Genomic DNA, 13,755 nt, shown 5'->3' on the forward strand with positions numbered 1-13,755 from the left:
AAGGCAGGACTGGCAGGCAGAGAATAAATAGGAGAAAAAAGTAAGAGAGATGGAGAAGCAAGAGACGGAGTTGGATTCCAGGGGTCAGCCACCCAACTACACAGCAAGCCACAGAGTAAGAAATAAATAAAGGTATATAGGATAAAGATAAAAGCCCAGAGGCAAAGGGTAGACAAGATAATTTGAGTTAAGAAAAGCTGGCTAGAAATAAGCCAAGCTAAAGCCAGGCATTATAAGAAAGAATAAGCCTACATGTGATTTATTTGAGAGCTAGGTGGCAGGCCCCCAAAGACCAAAAGAGTAAAGAGCTAAAAGATTTAAAAAAATAAAAAATAAAATAAAAATTTAAAAAAAAATGAACCTACCTAATTGTAAATGAAAGCTGCCTCCTGGATATGTTAAATATGTTCTAGACATATTGTGTTTTGGCGAACACTGTAGAAATGTATATAAAATTCAAATGAGCTAAGTAAATGCCCTGTGTAGAAAAAATATAGTAATTTTTTTCCATAGCTCCAAATCAATCATGAAGGATGATGGTCTTTAAAAGGAAAACAGTAATCAAGGCAGTCAGAAGGGCATATGACTTAGAACCTTGGGTCATCTATGTCTATAGAAGAGATACATTTAATTTGGTCCAGTGCAGTTATATAGTTAATATGAAGGCCCTATTTAGATACACTCCAAAGGCAGAAGTTAATTTTCTTTAACTCTAGACTTTAATGTAAAGGAAATGGGGAAGAAAATTTCCCTCCTCAAATGGTTAAAAACAAAAGTAACAATTGTGGGTGAAGTATTAGAATGTTAAAGTGTTTTCTTCTTTACATTGTAACCATAACTTTTAGTAACTGTGTTTCTTAGTGTCGCTTTGCAGCTCTGATTGACCTAGAACTCACAATGTAGAGCAGGCTGGCCTTGAACTCAGAAATCTGACTGGCACACCTGACCTTTCTCAGAGATTTTATTTATTTATTTATTTATTTTTATTTTATCTGTATGAGTGTGTTGAGTGCATGTTTGATGCCTGAGGAGCCAAGGCTGTTGGATCTCCTGAAACTGGAGTTACAGGAGGTTGTGAGCTGCCACATGGGAGCTGGGAACCAACCCCACTGCAATCCTCTGCAAGAGCAGACAATGTTCTTAACCAATGAGCCACTTCTCTGGGCCCTCCTTTTCTTTTCTTCTCTTTTCTAAATTGGCTTTTGTTTTGTTTTTGCTTTGTCTTTCAGACAGGGGCTCATGTAGCCCAAGGTGGCCTTGAACTTGCTGAGGATGACTTTGAACTCCTGGTTATCTTGCCTGTGTCTCCCTGCTGTTATGACAGGAACAAGCCATCATACCAGCCAAGTATCTCTAATTTCTTTTAGTCATTATATTTCTTCTGCTACAGATCAGATAGTAATTAAATTTTCCCAAAGAACATACAAACCCCTAACTGACAAATTTCACTGACTCTACTGTAGGCAGATACTACTCTCTAAATCACCCACTGAACACATACTGAGAAAAACATGGAAATACTAAAACAAGCTCTCAAACTTGGTTCTTAACAAAAATTGTCACCAGCTCTCAAATGGTCTAATTCTCACCATACTATGATATGGATAAGACAGTAACTTCCAATAAGGTACTAATTATGCATGGCTTTTAATTACAAATTAAAAATTTGTACAGAAGCACTACATTTTTGCAAAGCTGAGAAATGGCCAGAGAATATTACTAGTCATTCCTTCCTTCCTCTCTCTCTGCCTCCCTCCATCCTGTCTTCTTCCCTCTTTCTTCTTCTTTGAATAACCCCTAGGCAAGCACCATGCCAATGAGCTACATCTCAAACCCCTAAGTACATTCTGTATCTGTATATTTACACATATTACAAATATTATACTTACATAGTTGTTTGCATGTATGTGTGTGTGTCAAAGCCAGGTCAGGCACATCATCATCTCTCTCTCTGTGTGTGTGTGTGTGTGTGTGTGTGTGTGTGTGTGTGTGTGTGAAGATAGTATGCACATATGTGTATGGATGTTCACAGGTATGTGTGTGCCCATGGAGGCTAGAGGTTGACACAGGGTACCTTCCTTTGATCTCTCTCCCCATTACTGATTGTCTTAGTCAGTGTTCTATTGCTGTGCAGAGACACCATGAACACAGCAACTCTTATAAAGGAAAACATTTAATTAGGGCTTGCTTACAGTTCCAGAGTTCTAGTCCTTTATTGTGTCACACCTAGCCCATTATGCACCATGAGGAAAGAGAGGCAACACTTATGGGTTCCAAAGATTTTATTAAATCACCACATAAATGGGGCACTGATTGATCAGGACTGCAGGACAAGGACTTGGGAGCCTTGTTTCTCCTGACAGCTCCAAGAAGGGGCAGAAGTGGGGTTTATAAGCACAAAAATCACAAACATTTGTTGCCAAATTACAGTTAAGATTTTCACCAATCAGGATTTAGAAATTAGGGGCTTCCTTGAGCATTCCTTCATTGTTAATCAATATACAATGCAAACCTTTCAGTCCAACCAATCAGATTCATTTGTTCCTTCTGTTGTTAGGAACAGTCATATTGTTTCTAGGGAACTAAAGATACATAGTGATTATTTCTATTGTTTAAGGAAGGGTAGGATCAGCTGTTGGAAAGTTCCCAGCTCTCCTAACACTTGGGAACCAGAACTTTATTTAATCCTGCAGGTAAAATGGAGTCTGAAGTCAAAATGGCAGTATTCAGGCCAAGGTGCTTTTGCCTGCTCTCTTCATCATGGTGAGCAGCATGGTGGCATGCAGGCAGACATGGTGCTGGAGAAGCAGCTGAGAGTTCTACAACTGGATCCACAAGCAACAGGAAGAGAGACACTGGACCTGGCTTGGGCTTAGAAACCCCAAATCCTACCCCCCAGTGACACACTTCTTCCATAAGGCCACACTTACTCCAACAAGGCCACACACAGTTCCTAATCCTTTCAAACAGCTCCAAAAACTCCCTGATGATTAAGCATTCAAACCTATGAGCCAATGGGGGCCATTCTCATCCAAACCACTACACTGATGCAATATCTCCCACTGAACCCTGAGCTCATTAATTCCATTCAGCTGCTCAAGTAAAGCTCTCTTGCCCCAGGGATCCCATTCCCACCTACTGAACACTGAGATTACAGGCAGGCCACTAGAGCCACCCAATTTTCAAAAGCATACAGTCACCAAGAAATGTTCTTACTACTGCCCTAACATAAAATGCATTCATATCTATTACATTCCAATAACTTAGTCACTTAGACAATATAAACATATTACAAACCATATAAATTACTTGCTTAGAAATTTAAGTATGAATTCTAAAAATGACCTTAAATATACATTCTCAAGATAAATTCAGAATTCAGTGTTTCACATCTTGAAATTTGTCAAGTATGCCAGTAGAAGCAACAGAGTCATGGGGGTCATTTTTTAGGTGAGATTGTTGAAATTTCTTGACATAGCCATAGTTTAAAATTTTTTATTTTTGTGGTTTTGAGACAGTGCAGTCTTAAACTCCTAGGCTGAAGTGATCCTCCTCCATTAGTCTCCCAAGTAGACAGGCACACACCTCCACACCTTGTTATTTATATGATTTTGAAACCTGATGGTGGCTGGCTGAGATTAGAAAAACTAAATAAATGTGAAAGACTAGCTGATGTTTCTTGAGTCTACTTTAAAGCACTGAATTATAAAGAATACTGTCAGCATCCTGGGATGTAGCTAGTGACAGAGCTTTTGCCTGGCATGTGCAAGACTCTATGTTCTATCCCTAGTACACACACACACACACACACACACACACACACACACACACACACACAAAGCCAGACATGGCTCATGTTGTAGTTCCAACATTTGGAAGGCAGAGGCAGGAGGATTACTGCAAACTGTGTACATTGGTAGAGTATAGATTAGAATTCTTCCTTAGAGAGGAAGGAAATGATTAGTTTTCTAGAATTTCCATTTAATATAATTCATTAAAAAGCCAAATATTTTATTTCATGTATGTAGGAATTAGAGTGCTTGTCAATTGTATCTTCTCAAAGCTAGAAGCTATCAATTAAAGAGTACTATACTTGAATGGTATAATATAAAAGCAGAAGAGTAAGACATGATGGCTCAAGCCTGTAATCTCAGCACTTGGAAGACTGAAGCCCAGCCTGGGGTACATAATGAGTTCCAGGGCAGCCTGAACTACACAAAGAGAGACCCTATCTTAGAAAGAAAACAAGTAGACAGCAACAATAAAATATTATATATAGAATATATCCAACATTATTCCTTTTTGAAGATAAAAACATCTGCTTACAGAATTTTATTGTTGGTGTAATAATAAATTATCATTGAGTATCTGAGGAGGCTGGTTATTCAATCTTCTTGACTGAATTCTATATAGATAGAAGCTTACTATATGGACAAAAGGCAATTTGATCCCAAAGAGTGTAGGAAATTGCCTGAGAGTTTAGGCTAGAAATATTTACAATCAAAACTAGAGGATTTTTTTAATGCAACTGGCCTTATATTAGAATAAAAATGTTAATAACTCTAAAATGTCACCTGTCACTGTTGTAATTTTAACCAAAGCATTAGAGATGTGAAAACATCAGGGAAATAAATAGGAAGGGTTTGGATAACAGTTAAAACAATCATTTTGAAACAATTGGGCCTATGGAGCCTATAGTGACTGCACAGTGAAGCAGGCCTGCTGCAGGTGATTGAGAGCGATAGAGAAACATAACTGAGACTGGAAGGGAGCCTGGACTCCTCACTTCTCTGCAGGCCTGTCACCCACCTCTTTCCTGCAAAAGAAGATGAACATGGACTTTACTGTGCCATCACCGCTCTGCTGAGAAAAGCAGAGGAAGGTGGCCCAGAGGAAACCACACAGTCCCGTATAAGCTGTTCTCCAGTGCACAGGGATAAGGCTGAAGTTGGTCAGCTGCAATTCAAAGAGAGTCTATTAGGAATGGACAGGTAACAGAGTTTGTTTTGGGTTTTGTTTTTATTCTATGCTAGGGACTCAACTCAGGGCCCAGCACATGCTAGGCAAATGCTCTACCACTGAGCCAAGACCCAGCCCCAGATTCTCTATAGATTTTCACTCACCTGCACAAAAGGCCAGTACATCAGACCACTCTGGAATAAAGAAAACCCTCATTAGAATGCTGTCTAGTTACAAAGCAAGCACAGTTAATTCTATAAGAGACTAAGAACTGTCAGGCACATAGGGTACCCAGTAGGACTGGATTGCACTCTGAGCTGATTAAATGAAGACATCTTGATATCCTAAGAACAGAGCAGGTGGAGACTTGAGGGCACAACTTGCAAGCCAGTATACCTTTTGTTAGTTATAAGTACAGAATGAAAAGTCAGTCAGAAATTCTGGAAGAAATAGGTACTTTAAAAATAATCACATGTATTTATATATTATAATTTCCAAGTGAGTAACAGCATATAATATACATATGTTTTTATCAGTGAATTTTTCAAAGTATATTCCAATCCCCCACCTCAAAGAAAAAAATTTTTTGAGATAGGGTATCACTGTGTCATTGGTTGGCCTGGAGTTTTGTCTGCTCTATAAACTAAGCTGGCTTAGAACTCACAGAGATTCACCTGTCTCTGCTTCTCCACTGCTAGGACTGAAGGCATGAACCACCACAGCTGGCTTATCCAAACAGTTCTTTTTGTTTGTTTGTTTGTTTAGTTGGTTGGTTGGTTGGTTGGTTGGTTGGTTGGTTTGGGTTTTTTGAGAAAGGGTTTCACTGCGTAGTTCTGGCTATCTGGAACTTGCTTTGTAGACCAGGCTGGCCTTGAACTTACAGAGATCCACCTGCCTCTGCCTCCTGAGTGCTGGGATCAGAGGTGTATACCACCACCACCTGGCTCCAAACAGTTCTTTATGGAACAATATGCAAACAATATATCTATGCTATCTCTTGGTACAGAACAAGATTAGCTGACATTATAAATTCCCACAATAAAGAAGTGGCTGGGTCAGAAGGGCAGGCCATTGCTCACAGTACAGTGCTGAGTGACACCTCGTAAACACCAGTGCTGGGAAGACTCACCACCCAACCCTAGCACAGAAGGGCAGCTCAGGCAGAATCAGAGATGTTGCCGAGGCTAAGATGGTGCATGCACACTGCCCTGAATTCCAGCCCCAGCACTGTAGGAAAAAGAGGGAAAGGAAGAGAACGGAATGGAGGGAGAAAGAAAATGGAGGGAAATGAGGCACAGGCTACTTAGGAGAATGCGTGATCCCAGCTACTTGGGAAACAAAAGCAGGAGGATTACAAGTTCCAAGTCTCAAAAAAGAGCTGGGTATAACTCAGTGGTAGAATGCATGTCTAGCATGCTTGAAGCCCAAGGTCATTCTCTAGCACTGCAAAAAATAAGTAAATAGGGCTGAGGATATGGCTCAGTTGGTAGAGTGCCTAGCATTCATAAATCTCTGGGTTCAAATCCCAGCACACAAGGTCATCCTCAGCTATATGAGCTCAAGGACAGCCTTTGCTACCTGAGACCTTGTTTCAATAATAATAATAAGAGGTAGGACAGGATAAGTAGGGAGTTACTTGCCTAACATACGTAAGGACTTGGGTCTGATCCCAGCCCCAAAAAGGGATAAAAACAGAAGATAAGCCAGGATTCCCAAGACTCTGCACCCAAGGCAACACTGGAGGAGAAGATTACCAATGACCTGTACTTCCAATCCTGCTTCCTGTTCTTTCTACAGCACAGTGTGGTGGCCTACAATGCCTATAATCTCAGCACTCAGGAGGCTGAGGCATGAGGATTACTATACATTTTGGGACCAGCCTTGACTACAGACTAGGTTTGGGCTACATAGTGAGACCATGTTTCAAAACAAAGAATAAAACCAATAAATATATAAATTAATAAAACATGTCATATGTGTGTATCTATCTTGATACTCCCCCTTCTAAAATAAAGGACAAGGAAGTCAGATTCCAAAGTCTACCCCAAGAGAAGTAGCAAGAGTTCCAGACCCAGCTGGGCGGCAGTAGTGCACACCTTTAATCCCAGCACTCAGGAGGCAGAGCCAGGTGGATCTCTGTGAGTTCAAGGTGAGCCTGGTCTACAGAGCAAGATCCAGGACAGGCACCAAAACTACACAGAGAAACCCTGTCTCAAAAAACCAAAAATAAAAAATAAAAGAGTTCTAAACCCCTTCCTTGCAGGAAATGTCCCTAACTATAGGGATCAGGGGGTTCTACAGCTTCAAATCTCCCCTGTGCCTTCAATCATCAAATGAGCAATGTTGCTTCTGGGACTCATAACCATCCATCAGAAGATTCTAGAAACAGTGCAGGTGATAGCTCAATGTGGTTTCATTTTGTTTGGGCTTTTGTGTTTTTTAAACTGAGAGCTCTCCTCTCCACTCCCACTAAACAAACACTTCTACCTCCAAGCTATAGCTCTACCCTTCAGCACTGCTCTGGATAGGGGATTAAGTACCTGTAAGATACTAGGAATATCCTGGAATCCTAAAAATCATCTATCTGAATGTTATTATTAATTGAATTGCTGTGTCAGAGCTGAGAAATGTCACTGACTTTGCCAAGCCTGAAGACAATACACCTTCACCGAATGATGGGTAGTGTTGGATCAACAGCAACATATACTTTTGAACTGAATAAAGAACACAACAGGGGATTTTCTTCACTAGGAATAATCTTGGGAAACACCTTTGTAACATCCAGAAGGCTCTTTTCACAAAGACTCAACAGAACTCACACCTGGATGCACTAGCAGTGGGAATGATTCCTTGCCGACCCACAGCCTACAATCCTGTTTTGTGAATAGGTTTGGAAACCTATTGAGTAAATTGTGATTGCTTATAAGAATAAATCTAATGAAGTAAGAAATCATCGTGAACACCTGTGTGAATGCAGTGATAGTGTTTATTTCCCATCTCTGAGAAGCAGATGCCCTGAGGCCTCCTCAAATGTATCCATCCCAACATATTCAAGCTAGAAACATTTAGCGCACTGACCTACAGTCTCAGCTACTTGGGAGGCTGAAGCAGGAAGACTGCTTGAGTCCAAAAGTTGTATGCCAATTTGGCAACATTACAAGATGTTCATTTTCAAAATAAAACAAACTGCAACAAAATTAAGACAGATCTTTTTCAAAATATTGAATTCCCAGATCAACCAAACTGTAAGCCTGATTTCATCGTAGTTGTTTTCAGCCGGTCCTGGTGGCATCAACTGTAATCCCAGCTCCTGGAAAGGCTGAGGATCCCAGGAATCAACAGTTCATGGCTGGCTGAGCTACAGTGAACTGAATGCCATCTGGTCAACTTAGAGTCCATGATTCAAGAAAGAAATGAAGGCAGGAGGGAGGGAGGGAGGGAGGGAGGGAGGGAGGGAGGGAGGGAGGGACAGAAGAAGGGGGAAGAAAAGAAAGAAGGGAGGAAAAGGGGAAGAAGAGACTAAAAGAAAAGTGAGGTGGGCTAGCAAGATGGTTCAGAGGGTAAAAGGAGCTTGCTGCTAAGTCTGATGACCTGAGTTCAATCCCTGGCTCCCACACATTGTCCTCTGACTTCCACACTCCTAAACTTCATCATTCCACTAAATTAATAATGTCATTAATTTTGAAAAACTAGGAAGCTCAGCATGATGGCACATGTCTGTAATCTCAGCTCTTGGGAGGTGGAGGCAGGAGGATCAAGAATTCAAGGCCAATTTGGGTTGTATGAGACCCCATCTCAAAGCAAGCAGTCAAGGAGGCAGGCATGGAACTCAGTGCCTATCATTAGGTATAAGTTCAATCTTCAGTGAGGAAAAAAGTTGTATTAAAATGTTTCTTTTTAAAAATCACATTCATTTAGAGTGTGTGTGTGTGTGAGACAGAGACAGAGACAGAGAGACAGAGATATCTGTCTGTCTGTGTGCCTGCCTGTGAGAACATTCATTCACATGTACAGGCAGGCCATACCAAGTATGCAGAGTTCAGGGACAACCATGAGAGTCAGTTCTCTCCTATTACCATGTAAATCCCAGGAATAAAACTCAGGTCCTCAGGCTCGGCAGCAAATTCCTTTACCCACTGAGTCTTCTCAACATCCCCTAAAGTAAGTGTTCTTGAATGTTTAAAATATTTAAAAAGATATGATTACATTTTCAAAAGCCAGTCTTACCTTATATGTATTCCAGAATTTCTGCTTCAGGTCCAAAACTATGTCATCCTTTCCCTGGAGAATGCTCATACCTATAGCATATATAGAAATATACCAGAAGGATTTTAGAAGCAGAATGGTTACTATCTAATAGTGTGTTCAAGTTTCTCATCCCAACAGCATCCAGGCACATCCAATTCCAACCATTCATTATGTTGCTGTTAACCCAACAGGAAAACAAGAATATCTCTATTTTAAAACCAAGATTTAAAGGAACACCAAGTAGGAAGTGAGAACAGCAAGTTATAAAAGATACAGCAGAATGATTATTTATCTAAACGAAGAATCTACAAAATGCAGCTAATTGGCATTGGATAATGAGCTTGCTTTATTTATTTATTGTGTGTGTTTGCACACACAAGTTCTGGGGTCAGTTCCAAGGTTGTCGGGCTTAGCAACAAGTGTCTTTACCAGCTGAGCCAACTTTCTGTACCCTTATTTGTTTTTGTTTTTAAAGTATTTTTTAAAAAATTAGATTTATTTTATGTATTTTAATGTTTTCCTCATATGTATGCACACCACAGTGCTGTGGATGCTTGTAAGCTGCAATGTGAGTGCTAGAAGTTGAAGCCTGGAATTTTGCAAGAACAAGTGTTTTTAACTGTTAAGTCATCTCTCTAGCCCTTCCTTTATCCCTCTCTATATACTCCTGGCTCTCCTGGAACTCTGTAGACCAGGCTGGCCTCCAACTCACAGAGATCTGCTTGTTTGACTCTCGAGTGTTGAGATTAAAGGTGTGAGCCACTCCGCCCAGTTTATTTGTTGTTTTGTGAGACAGAACTTCAAGTGTCACAGGTTGGTCTCAAATTCACTATTAGGTAGCCAAAGATGATTGGATCCTCCTGCCTTGGCCTCCTAAGTGCTGGAACTATGGATGGGAACCCCCATGCCCAGCTATGTGTTACTGGGGGCAGAGCCCAGGTGCTAAACAAGCACTCTGCCAACTGAGTTGCAGCCCCAGCCCCAACTTTGAAAACAAAACAAAACAAAAAAACACTTTAATCTTTTTCCCTTTTCATCTCCTTCCTTCCTTTTGTTCCTTTTCATTTGTGCTGGGATTAAACCTATGGTCTGAAGCATGGTAAGCCTACCCTCTACCACTGAGCTACACTGCCACATTCTCACCCTAAATCCATTCCTTTAAAAAATAAAAATAGCCGAGTGGTGGTAGTGCATACCTTTGATCCCAACACTCGGGAGGCAGAGCCAGGTGGATCTCTGTGAGTTTGAGGCCAGCCTGGTCTACAAAACAAGATCTAGGGTAACAAAACAACACAGAGAAACCCTGTCTCAAAAACAAGCAAACAAACAAATAAACAAACAAACAAATAAATAAATAAAAACTTCTGGGCCCTGGACATTCCAGTAACTACAAATTTCCCATCAGTATATTCCTATCAAAGTTTAACATTCAAGAAACAGAGCCGAAACCTTACTTTTAAAGGAGAGTGTAAAAAAAACAGCATTTAAAATTTTCTAACAGCCCTGACTGTGCACTTGGGGTGGGGGTTGGGGATATGAGAGTTATCAGCCAATGGCAGGAGATTCTTAGAATGAGACTCAAGGGGGCTGGAGAGATGGCGCAGTGGTTAAGAGCATTGTCTGCTCTTCCAGCGACCCTGAGTTCAATTCCCAGCAATCACATGGTGGCCTACAACCATCTCTAGTGGGATCTATAGCCCTTTTTAAAGACATACAGATAGAAAACTCATATGCATAAAATAAATAAATAATAAATCTTAAAAAAAAAAAAGAATGAGACTCAAAACAAAACCCAACAAATATTGTAGTGCTATGGTCTGCTTACCTAGTTAATGCTAAGTACTCACATCACCACATTATGTGACCCTCCTAATAATTAACTCAGATGAGAAGAGTTCAACAGAGGAAAAGACAGCTTAGTCATGGTGGCCCTGTAAAATCAGCAACAAGAGGCTGAGGCAGGAGGACTGCCATGAGCTCAAGGCCAGACTACACTACATAGCAAGGCTATGTCTAAAAATGAAGTGCTTTAGGGAGTGGAAGAGCAAGAACCTGTCCAGGTGCACTACCCGCCTACCAGTTTTCAACTCCCACACCCATGTCCCCCTCACAGTAACATGAAGCAGAGGAGACTGAACCAGCAAAAATTCAGACCACTGATATAACAGAAGGCCTCAGGCCTTCATCACAGGTGCCTCTCACACCCTGGGACAGCACCATTTCCCAGTCTCAGGGTGATCACACACACTATGACCGCCACAACACCAAGATGAAAAACATGGCTGAAAGCCTGAACTGTGCTGTCTTCTGGTGAACTTCCAAACCCCTCCATGCCTGTTTTTTTCATTATATAATGGGAAATTGTGAGTATATCTACCTAAGTGGTAGTTCAAAGATTCAATAGGAATCTAGCCTGTCAAGTGGCAATCCTGGCTCCTAACTCCTTTACCACTGCACCAAGCTGTAGTAACTACAGGAATCTATTTGCAAAGCTAGCTGAGAGACCACACCAAGGAACAAGGCACAACGCTTGAGCATATATCAGAAGGCTCCTGCTCTCTGGTTGTCTATTCTGACTTCACTGACCTCCTTAGCATGGCGTTAGCTGAGACTATAACAGGCCGCCAGGTCTTTGATGTCCCTGTGGGCTACAGAAGAAAAGCAGTGAACATAGCCTCCCTTAAGTACCTGCCCCCAGAGGGGCGTTTCTTCTAGATGGTTTGCTAACCCTTGGTCAGTTTAAGAAGACATTGACAGGCTGGGACAGGTGGGGCAGGCTTGTCATTCCAGCAACTTGGAAGCCTGAAGTTGGAGAATCACAAATTCAAGTCCAGCCTGAGCAACTTAGTGAATCCCTGTCTCAAAATTAAAAACAGACTAAAGACTGGGGATATAGTCTAGTTGACACAGCTTGAGGCCTGAGGCTTTAGGCTCAATTGTTGGTGATCTAACATCCCCAAGGTTCTGGAGAAGACTCTCCAAATACTGAATGACCCTACCCAGCTGCCACTGCCTTTGAGGGTACAGAAATCGCTGAGGAGAGAAACCATGAGACCTTTTGTTGTTTTCAGTAAATCAGGCAGAAAGGTTTCCCAAGGCTAGGCCATCCAGGCCAGAGTGAAGAGAGTTCCTTTTCAAGTACACAACCCCCTCCCATTCTCTGTGTGACCCCATCCAGGGAAATCTTGTTGCCCAAGATTTAGAAAAGAGATGACTTTTCTATAATCACAGGTTCCACCCACTCTGCCCCCAGAGTCACCGTTCCCCTCATTTTTGGGTTGATGTATTGGCTGCAGAGCCTCAGGTGTGGCTTTTTGCAGAGCAGGTGGAGCCCAGGGATGCAGCTGCTACGGGGCTATAAGCAAGCGTGTCTTGGATGTGTCCCTTTCTGGAGGAAAATACAGACACACACACACACACACACACACACACACACACACACACACACACTCCTGAACATCGCCAGCCTGAATCCCTGGCACACTAGAGGAAAATACACACACACACACACACACACACACACACACACACACACACACACACACACTCATGAACATCGCCAGCCTGAATCCCTGGCACGATGGATCTCCAGTTCCTCCTGTCCAGCAGCCCTCAAAATTCTTCCTCACGAAAACCTCACGTCCCCCAATGTTCAGACCTCCTGTCGCTGCTTCGAGGCTTCCTTTTAGCCCTGGTTCTCTGGCAGCAGAGTTGTCGCCTCCTGCCTCAGCCCCATAGGCTTCAGATCTCCGGTCTCCGCGGTCCCTAGTCCCCATTCTCCACCACCACCACCCTCCACCCCGAGCCTCCTGCCCGGCCTCCAGTGCCCCAATCCCAGACTCAGAGCCCCACCTAAGCCCCTCACCGACATAGAAGGCAGAGAGGGCAATCGGCCCACCGACAGTCTGATCGCACAGCACCTTGGCCAGGACCGTGCGCGGCGCGCGGCCTGGCAGCGCGCGCTCCAGAAGGCGCAGCCACACGTAGTTGAAGTTGCCGTGGAAGGTTATGGCCAGAGTGGCCACGCGCCGCGTCTGGCGCCAGTCTGCCGGGCCTCCCCGCAGCCGCTGCTGCAGCGCATCACCCGCTGAAAAGAGACCGGCGTATAGCAGCACGTTGGTGGGCCACGGATAGCGCCGTGCTGCGCGTGGAAACGCACGCCACCAGCTCGCCATAATCTCCCGGGGTGCTTTCCGCGCTTGCACACCTGACTGAGCCGCAGGCGCCGGAGTGATTGGACACCACTATGCACACCCAACCCGCGTGCCCAATCCTGTGACGACTGGCCACCGAGAGGGCGGAGCCTCTTCGATGTGCAGAGTCCACAAGGTTTGGACAATTTCCAAGAAATCTCCAGAAGGAGGAGAGGCACTCAGACAGAAAGCAGATCTGTCATTCCAAAGGCCGGGCGTTGTAAGAACTGTGGCTGCCATCGAGGCATTGGAGATGACCTCACGACTTTGTGAGTATGTCCAAAACTAGTGGCTCCTACACTTTAAAATTGGGATTTGTTTGTGCCTCAGGGTCCAATTTAAAGTGGTGAATTTT

At 42.9% G+C, this 13,755-nt stretch overlaps 1 protein-coding gene across 1 annotated transcript; it reads right to left on the minus strand.

Annotated features, from left to right (window-relative positions):
* Positions 1-4,232: 4,232 nt before the first annotated feature.
* Mpv17l (MPV17 mitochondrial inner membrane protein like) lies at positions 4,233-13,473 on the minus strand. The gene is made up of 4 exons (XM_036198420.1): positions 13,073-13,473; positions 9,187-9,257; positions 5,124-5,153; positions 4,233-4,956 (listed from the first exon to the last, which is right to left on the minus strand). Exons 1-4 carry the CDS (start codon positions 13,380-13,382, stop codon positions 4,783-4,785), a joined length of 585 nt encoding a protein of 194 aa, XP_036054313.1. The 5' UTR covers positions 13,383-13,473; the 3' UTR covers positions 4,233-4,782.
* Between the last annotated feature and the right edge of the window lie 282 nt (positions 13,474-13,755).

This window comes from Onychomys torridus, chromosome 8 (assembly GCF_903995425.1).
Source record: "Onychomys torridus chromosome 8, mOncTor1.1, whole genome shotgun sequence".
Taxonomy (NCBI): Eukaryota; Metazoa; Chordata; class Mammalia; order Rodentia; family Cricetidae; genus Onychomys; species Onychomys torridus.

Coding starts and splice junctions, on each gene's coding strand:
- Mpv17l (XM_036198420.1), bottom strand. CDS start 13,382: ATGGCGAGCTGGTGGCGTGCGTTTCCACGCGCAGCACGGCGCTATCCG. Junction 9,258..13,072: donor CCTCTCTGCCTTCTATGTCG/GTGAGGGGCTTA, acceptor TATATGCTATAG/GTATGAGCATTCTCCAGGGA. Junction 5,154..9,186: donor AATTCTGGAATACATATAAG/GTAAGACTGGCT, acceptor TCTTTATTCCAG/AGTGGTCTGATGTACTGGCC.